This window comes from Tachyglossus aculeatus, chromosome 2 (genome assembly GCF_015852505.1).
Source record: "Tachyglossus aculeatus isolate mTacAcu1 chromosome 2, mTacAcu1.pri, whole genome shotgun sequence".
In the NCBI taxonomy this organism is placed as follows: domain Eukaryota; kingdom Metazoa; phylum Chordata; class Mammalia; order Monotremata; family Tachyglossidae; genus Tachyglossus; species Tachyglossus aculeatus.
The window spans coordinates 78,196,337-78,211,355 of record NC_052067.1 but is presented as its reverse complement, the minus strand read 5'-3'; the positions used below and the strand labels follow the sequence as shown (position 1 = coordinate 78,211,355).

Below are 15,019 nucleotides of genomic sequence, written 5' to 3'. Positions count from 1 at the left end.
TAGGCATCAACCTTAACCTCTGCTCTGTGTCTGACCTGCATTCTATAGTTTCTCCTGGACTTCTCTCACTGCTGGAAAGCTAGCGGTTTCTGCGAGACGGGCAGAGGAGTTAGCAGAAGCAGCAGCAGCAGCAGCACTTAGAAGCAGCGTGGCTTAGTGGATAGAGCCCGGGCTTGGGAGTTAGAGGTCATGGGTTCTAATCCCAGCTCCACCACTTGTCAGCTGTGTGACTTTGGACAAGTCACTTTACTTCTTTGTGCCTCAGTTACCTCATCTGTAAAATGGGGATTAAGACTGTGAGCCCCATGTGGGACAACCTGATTACCTTGTATCTACCCCAGCGCTTAGAACAGTGCTTGATACATAGTAAGCGCTTAACAAATATCGCCATCATCATTTATGGAGTGCCCATTTTTTGCAGAGCACTATCTGTAGTATGGAGTGTATCCCTCCATGCTGCCTCTTCCCTGACCTGGCTCCTGGCTACCCTGTGGTCCCTGACCATCTCCCCTCCCCTCTCATTTCTCTTCCCTTCGCTGTCTCCCCTCCCTTCTCTGTCTCCCCTCCCTTCTCCTGCTGGCTCTGCAGCATAGATGCCCCATCTCCATAGATTTCCAGGGGCAGGATTTTGGAGCTACACTCTCAGACTTCCTCATTCCAGTCAAGACTGGAAAGACCCAAAATGGTGATTTTTCGGGCCTATTAGCTCTTTGAAGTCCTGTCCTCATCTTCCTTGAAAATCCCTGCTCCCTCCTCGCCCCTGAGCTCAGGAGGAAAAGGTGGCACCTCTTCAGACACAAGGCTGCTAGCTGTCGATTTCATAGGCCTTCCCAGACTGAGCCCCCTTTTTCCTCTCCTCCTCCCCATCCCCCCAACCCTACCTCCTTCCCCTCCCCCCAGCACCTGTATATATGTTTGTACAGATATAGTACTCTATTAATTTTACTTGTACATATTTACTATTCTATTCATTTTGTTAATCAATCAATCGTATTTATTGAGCGCTTACTGTGTGCAGAGCACTGTACTAAGTGCTTGGGAAGTACAAATTGGCAACAATGATGTGCATCTAGCTTTACTTCTATTTATTCTGATGACTTGACACCTGTCCACATGTTTTGTTTTCTTGTCTGTCTCCCCCTTCTAGACTGTGAGCCCGTTGTTGGGTAGGGACCGTCTATATATGTTGCCAACTTGTACTTCTCAAGCGCTTAGTACAGTGCTCTGCACACAGGAAGCACTCAATAAATATGATTGAATGAATGAATGAATGAATGAATCCCCACTCTCAAGCAGCAACCCACCCCCTGCCTTGGAAGCCTAGGCCACCTACCTATTTTGGGCACAGCCACCAAGCTATTTTTAACCCAGAGAAGTAGCATGGCATAGTGGACAGAGCACGGACTTGAGAGTCAGAAGCTCATGGGTTCTAATCCTGACTCTGCCACTTCTCTGCTGTGTGACCTTGAGCAAGTCACTTCACTTCTCTGGGCCTCAGTTACTTCATCAGGAAAATGGGGATTAAGGCCATGAGCCCCATGTGGGACAGGGACTGTGTCCAACCTAATTTGCTTTTATCCACCCCAAAGCTTAGTACAATGCTTGGCACATAGTAAGAACTAAATAAAATACCTTTAAAAGAAACAACCCCAGATACATTTCTGAGGCTGGATTTTTATGCCACAAATGGAAGCAAAATCATATTGGAAGTATTGAAGAGGCATGTTGTCATCACATGGCATGGCATGAGACTAGATAACATACTTTCCCTGCCTAAGCACAAAGAAAGCATAATGAACACCCATTATAATGAAATAAATACAAACAGAATTTTATTGTCTATTGTTATAGACAAATTTTTAGATTTCTGTTTGGTTCTATACTTCATGACTCGAATGTTTTGATTACAAGCCTCAGAAAAACAGAGTATTCACCCACCAGGATTTTGGATGGAGTTCAAAGAACTCAAGTGGCATCAGTTTGGAGCTGACATCTTGGCTAGATTAGCTCTGCTTTTGAAATAAGTGCCAGCCTTTGTTTAATTCCTAATCACCTAGCTTCTTTCTTTAAGAAAGAAGGATGCCCAGGCACTTTCCTACTGCTGCTAATCCAGAGTTTCTGGAGTCTTAAAGAGGTCTTGAAAGAATATTGGTTACTAAAATTTGGTTTTAGAAGGATAGCTCAGAGCTCAAAAAAAGCTGAAAGGAGTTTTCTTTCCCTCCACAAATGTTGATAGTTATTCATTCATTCATTCATTCAGTTGTATTTATTGAGAGCTTACTGTGTGCAGAGCACTGTATTAAGCGCTTGGAAATTACAATTCAGTAATAAAGAGAGATAATCCCTGCCCACACTGGGTTTACAGTCTAGAAGGGCCCACGTCATCCCCCTGGCTTGGAATGCCCTCCCTCTGCCCATCCGCCAAGCTAGCTCTCTTCCTCCCTTCGAGGCCCTACTGAGAGCTCAACTTCTCCAGGAGGCCTTCCCAGACTGAGCCCCCTCCTTCCTCTCCCCCTCATCCCCATCTCCATCCCACCATCTTACCTCCTTCCCTTCCCCACAGCACCTGTATATATGCATATATGTTTGTACATATTTATTACTCTATTTATTTTACTTGTACATATCTATTCTATTTATTTTATTTTGTTAATACGTTTGGTTTTGTTCTCTGTCTCCCCCTTCTAGACTGTGAGCCCACTGTTGGGTAGGGACTGTCTCAATACGTTGCCAACTTGTACTTCCCAAGTGCTTAGTACAGTGCTCTGCACACAGTAAGCACTCAATAAATATGATTGATTGATTGATTGAGACAGACATCAAAACAAGTAAACAGGCATCAGTATAAGTAAGTAGAATTATAGATGTATAAACATTAAAACAAGTAAACAGACATCAATATAAATAAATAGAATTATAGATATGTACATATATACACAAGTGCTGTGGGGCGGGGAGGTGGGGTAGAGTAAAGGGAGTGAGTCGGGGCGATGCGGAGGGGAAAAGGGGAAAAGGGGGGCTCAGTCTGGGAAGGCCTCTTGGAGGAGGTGAGCCTTCAGTTAGGGCTTTGAATTGGGGAAATGTGATTGTCCGTGGGTTTGGCGGATTCAGGAGGGTAGCTGTACTAAGCTAACATCTGCTGTTGTGGGTTCATGCAGTTGGGTTGATATGTGTAGGTTGGGATAATAAGAGTTTTGGAATGAGCTGGTTATCAGCCTAATAATAATGATAATAATAATAATAATAATAATAATAATAATAATTGTGGTATTTGTTAAGTGCTTACTATGTGCCAGGGACTGTACTAAGCCCTGGGGTGTGGGGTGGGAGTAGGGGAGAGAATTCAAGCAAATCGGATTGGACACAGTTTCTGCCCTCCATTGGGTTCACAGCCTTAATCTTCATTTTCCGGATGAGGTTACTGAGGCCCAGGGAAGTGAAGTGACTTGCCCAAGGTCACACAGCAGACAAGTGGTGGAGTCTGGATTAGCACCCATGACCTTCCGACTCTCAGGTTCGTGCCCTATTCACTAGGCCACGCCACTTCTACTCCTTCTTCTTCTCACCTGAAATGGGCTATGGGCTTGCGACCCCCAGAACCGGCCTGAGAGAAGCACACAGCCTGAGTGGTGGGCTGGGCATCATCAATCATCATCAATCGTATTTATTGAGCGCTTACTGTGTGCAGAGCACTGTACTAAGCGCTTGGGAAGTACAAGTTGGCAACATATAGAGACAGTCCCTACCCAACAGTGGGCTCACAGTCTAAAAGACTGTAGACAGTGGGCAGGGAGACAGGCAGGGAGACAGAAAGGTAGGCAGGCAAGAGGGACCTGGTTCCAGGTCTGGTGGAGAAGAGTACAGAAACTGCCTTGAATTGAAATTGCCTCTTTGCTTTCGGACCCTGAGCTAACAGGGAAGGGATCACACCCAGTTCTGCATTCCCTCTGATTGCTCAGATTTATTGTTTTTGTCATTACTGTTGCAGAGAATAAATGAATGCGCCAAATCTAGAAGAGCTTTGGCTTATTTTCAGAGATGATAGTTTATTACCATCATATGGCCACCGTTACCATTCTGATGATGATGATGATGGCATTTATTAAGTGCTTACTATGTGCAAAGCCCTGTTCTAAGCGCTGGGGAGGTTACAAGGTGATCAGGTTGTCCCACCGGGGGCTCATAATCTTAATCCCCATTTTACAGATGAGGTAATTGAGGCACAGAGAAGTTAAGTGACTTGCCCAAAGTCACACAGCTGACAATTGGCAGAGCTGGGATTCGAACCCATGAACTCTGACTCCAAAGCCCATGCTCTTTCCACTGAGCCATGCTGCTTCCCCCATTCCCATGCATTCTGTGGATGTTTTGACAGTAGTGTGAACATTGCGATAGATTTCTCACCTCTTCAATCATGTCCAGTAAAGCTTTATTGCAGTTCTCAAACCTTGACTTCCAAGTGGCTGTATCCTTTTCCAGTTTTTTCATTTTCTTTGTGGTCTGTGGAGAGAATGTCAAGAGTGTTTAATTACTCAAAGAACCTGTGGTTATATTTATGATAAAGAAAAGACTTCTGAAGCCTGTTACTAAAGTAACTGTGCCAAAGAGTAAAGATTCAAAACAATATGAGAGTCTTCTGATGTACAAAGCATCTCCCAAAGCTGTAATTTCCTCAGGTGATTTTTCCCTCTTAGGCTGCTGGTTGTATTCTGTGGCTAAAAACATGAGACACATTTCTCCTGTTAACAGAAGAAGCAGGGTGGCCTTGGGGAAAGAGCCTAGTTCTGGCAATCAGAGGACCTGGATTCTAATTCTGGCTCTGGCACCTGTCTGTTGTGTTACCCTAATTGAGCAAGTCACTTAACTTCTTGGTTCTTCAGTTACCTCATCTGTAAAATGGAGTTAAGGCTCTGAGCCCCATGTGGGACAGGGACTGTGACAATCTGATTTACTTGTATCTACCCCAGAGCTCAGAACAGTGCCTGGCTCATAATAAGCACTTAACAAATACCATTTTTTAAAAAGCCAACCCCCCACCTACCCTCTCCAAAAACCCTAGAAATTCTTGGTGCTGAAAGAGGAAAGTGAACTGTCATTCATGGGACTACAGTGGAAGCATATTTATTAACTTTCTGACATATTTTAATCTGTATGTGACATACTGAAGTTTAGATTCCCTACTAACATTGGAAAGGATTGTCCCTCATTCACCGGACTGTTGGAGCCTTGACATCATGCTGGGCTTTTCTGAAGAATACCAGGACAGGTCCTAGAGTCTAGGCAGGCTGGCAGGTGGATGAAGGGAACAGCACACAGAACCCAACAGTAATAATAATAATAATAATAATAATAATAATAATAATAATGATGATGATGATGGTATTTGTTAAGCACTTACTATGTGCAAAGCACTGTTCTAAGCGCTGGGGAGGTTACAAGGTGATCAGGTTGTCCCACGGGGGGCTCACAGTTTTAATCCCCATTTTACAGATGAGGTAACTGAGGCCCAGAGAAGTTAAGTGACTTGCCCAAAGTCACACAGCTGACAGTTGGCGGAGTCTGGATTATGGACTATGACCTCATAGTAGTGGTGTAGTAGCAGCAGTAGTAATGGAATTTACTGAATGTCACAAAGTTCAATACACTGCATTAAGCACTTGGGAAGGTATTCAGCACTCTGAGATAGATTCCTGCCCATAAGAAGATCACTTTCTATTCGGGGTGGAACTAGAAGCAGCCATCAAGCAGGCAAGCTCCTAGGTTAAGAAGAATCATACTAATTATAATGTATTGGCTAGCACTTACTATGTGCCAAGCACTGTACTAGGTGCTGGGGTTGATACAAGATAATCAGGTTGGACACATCCCTGTCCTAAATGGATCTCACAGGCTAAGTGGATGGGAAAATTGAATTGAATCTCTATTTTACAGATGATGAAACTGAGGCACAGAGATGTGAAGTCTTTGTCAGCTGTGTGACTTTGTGCAAATCACTTAACTTCTCTGTGCCTCAGTTACCTCATCTGTAAAATGGGGATTAAGACGGTGAGCCCCACGTGGGACAACCTGATCATCTTGTATCCCCCCAATGCTTAGAACAGTGCTTTACACATAGTAAGCACTTAACAAATACCATTATTATTATTTGCCCAAGATCACACAGCAGGCAAGTGGCTGAGCTGGGATCTGAACCCAATCCACTGAATCCCAGGCCCGTGAGCTTTCAGCTAGGGCACACTGCTTCAGTCAGGAGCCCACTGAGGATCCAGTCCTAAAGAAACAAAGCCGCTGATTGTAAAACCTCAGCCTAAAACAATTCAAGTTTACTGAACTGAATTCTGACAAGATTATTTGCAGCAAAACCCCAGTTATTAGCTATCTAAATGAATCAGTTTTCATTCCAGAACTAAGAAATGTGGGTTCTGCAACATCTTTTCCAAATGATGAAAGCTTTGCATAATTGGCTTCTGTCTGAGAAATTATCAAAAGAGCTACTAAACCTCTGAAGGAATTATCACCCTAGATTTGGGGAATTCCAGTTCTTTGTCTGATCTTAACTGTAAGAAAACCTTCTCATATTTGCTGATGGATTGAAGTTTTGGATTTCTCGTGGCAATGGCTCCAAAATCAAGAAGAAAATACTTTGTTTCTTGGAAATTGATCAAGGCTAATGCCAATAATGGCATTATTGGATTGTAAGCATCTAGAAGGCAGATTCCTGCATAAAGTGCTCTTCACACACAGTAAGCGTTCAATAAATATGATTGAATGAATGAATAAATGAATTCTTCTGTATTTTTCCCATATGCCTAGAACAATGCTTAGTATGTGCTTTTGATGATGTTGATTCTGACAGTGCTCTGCACACAGTAAGCACTCAATAAATACAATTGATTGATTGATTGATTGATATTGATTGGGTATAAAAGAAACATTTTATGAGGCTTTTTAAGCATCATGTTTAATGGGTCACCCATGCTGGTGTTTATATGAGAGTGGGAATCTTTTGACTTTTCAAGTTCAAAGCATGTTTTTTGTGTGGGTGTGAAGAATAAGTTCTACGGATACTTTGTTCCTTTCATTTGTCTGACAATGAGCAATAAATAGGATATAAAGAAAAATGTGAAATTATATGATCTTGTTTTGGGGGGTTTCCCTTGAACTCATCTCCCTCCCTTTGAAAAACAAGGTAAAAGCCCTTTTCAAGCATTTCATTATTCCATAAAGTATCCTGCAGAAACTGAATTCAATGAGCCCAAAGGAGGAGGGTAGGTTGTTAAAATGGGAAATAGCCATGAACTTTATATGTAGATGATGGAGTGTACAGTACTCACTTTATCCATTTCCTGTTTGAACGTAGCAAATACCTCATTGCTCTTTGTCAATGTTTTCTGGAACTCTTCAAACCTTTCAGCATACAGTTTGAGCTACAAGTATAGGAGGAAGCAGATCTGTTTTAGGTTTTTGCCTTGTCTGTGGTAACAGAACCAAATACAATGCTGTTTGCACCTAAATAATTGGGCAAGGGGGGTGGGGGGCGGATCTATCCTGGAACTCTACACAAAAGTAACATCTCCAGGCATGCTTTCTTGGGAAGGACACTTTTGGGGCACCAAGGAAGAGGCTATTATATTCAAATGTTTAGAATTTCAAGCAGATTCACAAATGGTCTATGAACTGGGGAGAAAGAGGGAAATCATTTTGCATGAATGATAACAGTTGTGATCTGAAAAATTAATAGCTTTAATTCTATTTGTTCCGACGATTTTGACACCTTTCTACGTGTTTTGTTTTGTTGTCTATCTCTAGACTGTGAGCCCATTGTTGGGTAGGGACCGTCTCTGTATGTTGCCGACTTGTACTTTCCAAGCACTTAGTACAGTGCTCTGCACACAGTAAGCACTCAATAAGCAGCGTGGCTCAGTGGAACGAGCACAGGCTTGGGAGTCAGAGGTCAAATCCCGGCTCCACCAATTGTCAGCTGTGTGACTTTGGGCAAGTCACTTAACTTCCCTGTGCCTGTTGCCTCAACTGTAAAATGGGGATGAAGACTGTGAGCCCCACGTGGGACAACCTGATCACCTTGTATCCTCCCCAGCACTTAGAACAGTGCTTTGCACATAGTAAGCACTTAATAAATGCCATCATTAAATATGACTGACTGAATGAATGAATGAATTCTACCTTTTTTTTTTTTTATATGAGTAGCATAGCACTGAGGTTAACTGTTGTGAGAAACAGTTTAGCCCAGATAACACAGCATACTTTCTTGGAAACATCAATGCATTGTCCCAAAGATGGGATTAGCCTGCGTCATGGCAGAGCATTAGCACAACTTTGACAATCTCTAATATCCCGTTAATCAAGTGTTTGAAAGAACTTTGGAAAGAAGACTGGGAATAAGAATATTAATAGATGCAATTAATGGGAATGTGGAAACATTTGACTAACTAAATTTTATTTCTATTTGTAGTCTAGAAATTTATACTTCTGTTTTCAATTTCATAATAACAATTGTGGTATTTGTTTAGAGAACCTGGGTTCCGATCCTGGCTCTGCCACTTGTTTGTTGTGTGACCTTGGACAAATCACTTAACTTCTCTGTGCTTCAGTTTCCTCATCTATAAAATGGGCAGTAAAATCTTGATTAAATTAAATTAAATGGGAATTGAATCTCTAGACTGTAAACTCTAAGCGGGCAGGGAACAAGTCTACCAACTGTCCCAAGTGCTTAGTATAATGCTCTGCACACAGAGCAGTGCTTCAGTGCTTAGAACAGTGCTTTGCACATAGTAAGTGCTTAACAAATGCCACCATTATTAAATACCATTGATTGATTGATTAATTGATAGATAAATCCTACTCCCTCCTCCTTAAACTGTAAGCCCCATGTGAGACAGGGACTGTGTCCAACTTGATTAACTTGTATCTACCCCAGGACTTAGTACAGTACATGGCACACATTAAGTTCCTGACATGTACCGTAATTATTATTGCTATTATTAAATGTCTTAGAATTGATGGTGATTGCTTTTTATTTCTGTTTTAAAAGGGTCTTGTTGCTGTTTACATTCTTCTCCTACACTAAGGTTTAGTTGAAAATATTTAAAACATATGAGAGATAGAAATGTGCTTAGAAACCCTCCATAAAATCAATGAGGTTGAAGTCAGGAACCAGTCCATTTACTCTCAATAAACCATAATTATAGAGGACATTATACTACCTGAGGAGTTATATAAGAACCCAGCCCTTGCAAAGACTGGTTTTAAAGAGAATGGCCCAACCACTTAAATAACCTATTTTCTGATCTCCCCCTCACACCTTTTTTTAAAAACGGTATTTGTTAAGCACTATGTTCCAGGCACTGTACTAAACCAATCAAGTTGGACATAGTCCATGCTCCGCATGGGGCTTACAGTCTAATTCCCATTTTACAGATGAGGTAACAGTGACACAGAAAAGTTAAGCGACTTGCCCATGGTCATACAGCAAGCAAATGGTGAAGGTGGAATTAGAACCCGGGTCCTTCTGACTCCAGATCGATGCTCTATCCACTAGGCCATGTTGCAGTGGTTAGCACAGTGTCTACAATCTTTGCCTTGGAAACCAGACCCACATTCCACATTTGCTAGTGCTCATCCTCACTGAGTTACTCGCTGGGAGTTGATGAATATCTATATCTACTAATATCTATTAGTAGCAACAATATTTGAATGCTTTTTCATTTCTGAAATCTGTTTGATTGTAAAATGTACTAGCTCTGCAAAATCCATAGTCATATGCTCAGGCCTAGTTGAACAAGGCCACACATTTTAGGCTGGATTGTAAGGTAGAGGAAACCTTTTTAAAAAGCAACCTGTTTTCAAGTCAGATCAGAGTTTCTATGAGCTGTGAAAAATGGGTTGCTACAGTTTTCTGTTTTAGAATGCAAATTCAACTTTACTTGGTGAACAAATGCCATGCAGTGTGGTAGCGCTTGATTAAAAATTGGGTCCACACTTGCCAAAGCACATTAACTCTTTTAAGTCACTAGGATACCACTGAATATGGTGGAATGGAGTAACTAAGAACAGTTTCCCCAGGCTATGGCTGGGGTGATTGGCAAAGAAAATTTATCTGTTAGGTTGCAAAATCTTGAGATTGTTTTTTTGACTAAATTCTCATTCCAGAGGCACTTGGTACTTTACAAACTATGAAAGATGAGATCCTAAATGAATTAGATGGAATAAAAAGTAATAATTAATAATAATGAAGGTACTTGTTAAGTGCCTACTCTGTGCCAAGCACTGTTCTAAATGCTGGAGGAGGTTCAAGGTTATCAGGTTGTCCTAGGTGGGGCTCACAGTCTTAATCCCCATTTTACAGACCAGGTAACTGAGGCACAGAGAAATGAAGTGACTTGCCCAAAGTCACACAGCTGACAAGTGGGGAGCCGGAATTAGAACCCATGAACTCTGACTCCCAAGCCCGTGCTCTTTGTCCTAAGCCATGTGCTATTTGAGTATTTGGAAAGAGCCACTGAACATATCCTATATGACAGGAATATTTCAAATAAAATTCTTACAAGAACTGGAGAAAGTTAAATGAGGGCAAAAATCCACACAGTGATGGAGGAGGTGAGACTTATGGTGATTTAAGCCCAGAAACACCCAGATTTAGATCTTTTATTTCCTATTTACCCTTACCTTGGCTTGGGCAATTTATTAAACTCTAATGCATTTGCTTTGTGTGTGAATTAAAAAAGCACATTGATATTGATGAATATTGATATTGACCTAATATTGATGAATTTAACTTTCCTTTTGTTGTTTCCTTTGCATCAACCCTTTCTTTAGAGGAAGAGGCACTACAACAATTTTCCTTTCCTCTTCTCACTTCATTCATTCATTCATTCATTCATTCAATCAATCATATTTATTGAGTGCTTACTGTGTGAAAAGCACTGTACTAAGCACTTGGGAGAGTACACTACAACAACAAACAAACACATTCCCTGCCCACATTGAGCTCACAGTCTAGAGGGGAAGATAGACATGAATATACATATGTGCATACAGACATAAATAAATGAATGAATAAATAAATTACAGATATATTCATATGTGCTGTGGGGCTCGAAGGGAGGATGAATAATAATGAAGGTATTTGTTAAGTGCTTTACTATGTGCAAAGCACTGATCTAAACACTGGGGGGATACAAAGTGATCAGGTTGTCCCATGTGGGGCTCACAATCTTAATCCCCATTTCACAGATGAGGTATCTGAGGCACAGAGAAGTGAAGTGATTTGCCCAAAGTCACACAGCCGATAAGTCGCTGAGCTGGGATTAGAACCCATGACCTCTGACTCCCAAGCCCGGGCTCTTTCCACTGAGCCACGTTGACGGGAGCAAGTCAGGGTGCCTTCTACCCCTCCAAATTCTCTGCTGGAAACAGGTTTGTGAAGGTATCCTCTTTCCTTAACCCAACCTTCCCTCTTAAACCCCATTGTCTGTTGCCTTCAACCTGGGTCTCAGGATGGGAGATAAGAGATAAAGAAAGCTCCCAACACATGCATTCCCCTCTTCCTACTTTACCTGGGCCTGCAGGAGAGTCTCTTGCTCTTTCAACATTTTCGTCTGAAGCTTCCACTCAGCTGCTTGGTTCAGTAACTGAAGTAGAAGAACATCAGAGAGGAAGAAAAGATGTTACAAGATCTTGGGGAATACATTCAGTAGTATTCATTCATTCAGTCGTATTTACTGAGTGCTTACTGTGTGCACAGCACTATACTAAGTGCTTGGAAAAGTACAATACCTCAATAAAGAGGCAATTCCTGCCCACAACAACCTGACAGTCTAGGTAGTAGTAGTGGTAGTACTACTAAGTAGTACTACTAAGTAGTATTTATTGAGTATATACTGGAAGCAATGCACTGTACGTAGCACTTGGGAAGTACAATACAAGAAAGTGACACATTCCCAGGCTACAAAGAGATGGGAGGAAGACAGACATTGAAAGTATTTACAGAGTACTCAAAACTCAATTCAATGCCCAACTGAATAACTGTATATGAATCATACTGATGTATGTAAGTACATGAATCATAACAATAATAGTAATCATTGTGGTATTTGTTAAGCACTTACTATGCACTATGTACTTAGCACTACTAAGCGCTGGATTTATTTGGCATGGGATACTGAGAATTATTTGGGGAGGGCAAGTTGGAGGAGGTGGGCTTTCAGGAGACCCTTGAATATGAGGAGGGCTGTGGTCTGTCCGTTTTGTTGGGATTGGGAGTTCCAAGCCAGGGGTTGGGGGTGGGGTGACAAAGTGAGAGGATGGAAGGGGGAGAGTTAAGAGTGAGATCCAACCAGGAAGTTCAAATAAATCTAGGACTTCACCAACTAACGAATGGTCAAATGCTTTTGAGAGAACCAAGCTATCAATCTATCGTGGCATTTATTAAGCTCTTACTCTGCACAGAGCACTGCACTAAGCGCTTGGGAGAGCAATGTACAACTGGAGTTGGTAAACACGTTTCCTGCCCACAAGGAGCTTATAGGCTAGAGAGGGAGAGACATTAAAATAAATTATGGATGTGTTCATAATTACTGGGGGGGCTGAGGGTGGGGTAAATATAAGCACAAAAAAATGAGGGAATGCAGCATTTCCAGAATATTTATAATGATCTTGGGTAATGATTCCTTTTCACAATTGGAGAAAATTAAACTCCTAAATTCCAGAAATACATCATAGGAAAATTAGGTATAATACAGCATTAAATGCGAAGTTAGAAGACATGCCCTGTTCCCACATTTCTTAGTGATATATTGTGACTTGAATAGCTCAACTTTGGCTTCCTCATATCTAAAATGGAGTTAGCAATTTGGCATCCTCTCCCCCTCGTCCCCCTCTCCATCCCCCCATCTTACCTCCTTCCCTTCCCCACAGCACCTGTATATATGTATATATGGTTGTACATATTTATTACTCTATTTATTTATTTATTTATTTATTTTACTTGTACATTTCTATCCTATTTATTTTATTTTGTTGGTATGTTTGGTTTTGTTCTCTGTCTCCCCCTTTTAGACTGTGAGCCCACTGTTGGGTAGGGACTGTCTCTATGTGTTGCCAATTTGTACTTCCCAAGCGCTTAGTACAGTGCTCTGCACATAGTAAGCGCTCAATAAATACGATTGATTGATTGATTGATTGATCTAGCATAATGAATTGCTGAGAGGATTGTCTAGGCTGAAAATACTGATAATGACCTAACACTTATGAATTAAACTTTCCCTTTATTGTAATTGATCGGACAAATGCAATTGATTCAAACAGAACATATTTTAATTTCCTCTAATGCATTCTAATTTCCCATGAAATTAAACTGTGCTCTGTTGCAACGTTGTTATTTCAAAGGAGTCTTAGGAGCATACCATTCATGTTTAAAGAAGTTACTTCTGATGGTGTGACACTGTCATATGCTGCATTAGATAAAAAGACTCCTATGTAACCTACAACATATCACAAATTGAAGGTGGGAAAAGGTGGTCCTTTGCCAGGCTGAAGTGACTGGTATTTGTGGTGAATGAGTCATTGCTTTTAAATCTGTTTCACAGCACTTTGATCTTCCCAAAGTTTCCACTGGAGAGCAACTTCTCTCCAGGTTGAAGCATACCAAGGCCATCTGTTGCTATAGACTGGAAGCTCTATATGGGCAGGGATCATGCCAACTAACACTATTATAGTGTACTTTCCCAAGTGTTTAAATACAGTGCTCTGCATACAGTAAGTGCTCAGTAAATATCACTGTTTGATTGCTGCTCTCTCCCAACAGTTCACTGCTGTAGCAGACTGGATATCACTGGTCTTATACATCTGTTCTCAATCTCTCTGCTTGATTGTTCCTCATTTCAGCCATACTTAGCTAATTGGCTATGTTATTTTTTCGTCATCCATTTTATTCATGTTCCCACCCAGGAAAGCTGAGAGCGGAATGTTGCCTCAATGCTAATGAGCTGACTGTAGTCGAAGAACATTGTTGCTGTCATTTGATTTTGAAGAAACTGGTGAAATCGCCCAAGAAGTTGGATGTGTCTTTGGTGGTGGTTCACAAATTGAAGCCATACAAAAGGCTAGACATCCTGCCACTGGATCTCTGGATGGCTCCACAAAGATTAACACCATTTTGAGGTAATTGCCTGAATCAGGTTCCATCTGCGATTGACAGATGATTTAAACGAATCTGATTCCACCTGCAGAAACCAATTGGAGGATGTGGTTTATTACTGGGTTGTAAATCAGCCCCTTCAACTGGATGGAGGGCCACCAGATAGGGGAGCCCGGGCATATCTGTAATCCAATCAGACACACTTCAGTCGATTAGCACCCGTCATGTGCCGCTCTGGATCTCTAGCCTCTTCCACACTGGAATTCCACCAGCTGTTGGGCGGGTTCTTGAATTTGATTTACAAGCCATGATGCTGGTCTCCTAAAGCCTTCTCTTCTGACTCACTTCTCAGATGCCACATCGTGTTACGGGTGAAATGGATGTAGTAGAGCAAGTAGACCTTTTATCCAGTCATTTGCATGGAACCAATCTTGGTGACTTTTCTTGGTCATGCCCAATGCCTCAACAACTGCCTGGCATAGAGAATCATGAAGTAATACCCGGTCCATGTGAATGTTGTGGATTGCAGTTTGATTTTCTATTTCAGCAGGCTGTTGTGATGTTGTCACAGAGTTCTTTGCAGGCATCTTCATTTCCAGTGGCTTTCTAATTACTGTATTATCATTTCTTGCATTCCACAGGTTCCTTCTGGATTCTTTTGATGGGTCTGAAACCTAGCTAACTCTACTTTTACATTCTATACTGGGTCCACTCTACACATCCCCATTTCAAAGTGTGAGACACCTCTATTTGCTTAAACACCAAGTTCAGAGTGTTATGGTTTTCAGTCCCCACTTAGTATTCCTTCTCCAGCAATGCATCATCATAATTTTAGCTTTATATTTTTTGCTTTACATTCTA

General features: G+C 41.5%; 1 protein-coding gene across 1 annotated transcript in view; it reads right to left on the bottom strand.

Annotated features, from left to right (window-relative positions):
• The window catches only part of TXLNB (taxilin beta), a 61,338-nt gene that overhangs the window by 2,848 nt on the left and 43,471 nt on the right, over window positions 1-15,019 (bottom strand). Inside the window, exons 7-9 of the mRNA XM_038762390.1 lie at window positions 11,577-11,651; window positions 7,335-7,427; window positions 4,405-4,500 (exon numbers count right to left, since the gene is read on the bottom strand). Of these exons, the coding sequence (XP_038618318.1) occupies window positions 4,405-4,500; window positions 7,335-7,427; window positions 11,577-11,651 (264 nt within the window). The remainder of the gene's footprint in view (window positions 1-4,404; window positions 4,501-7,334; window positions 7,428-11,576; window positions 11,652-15,019) is intronic.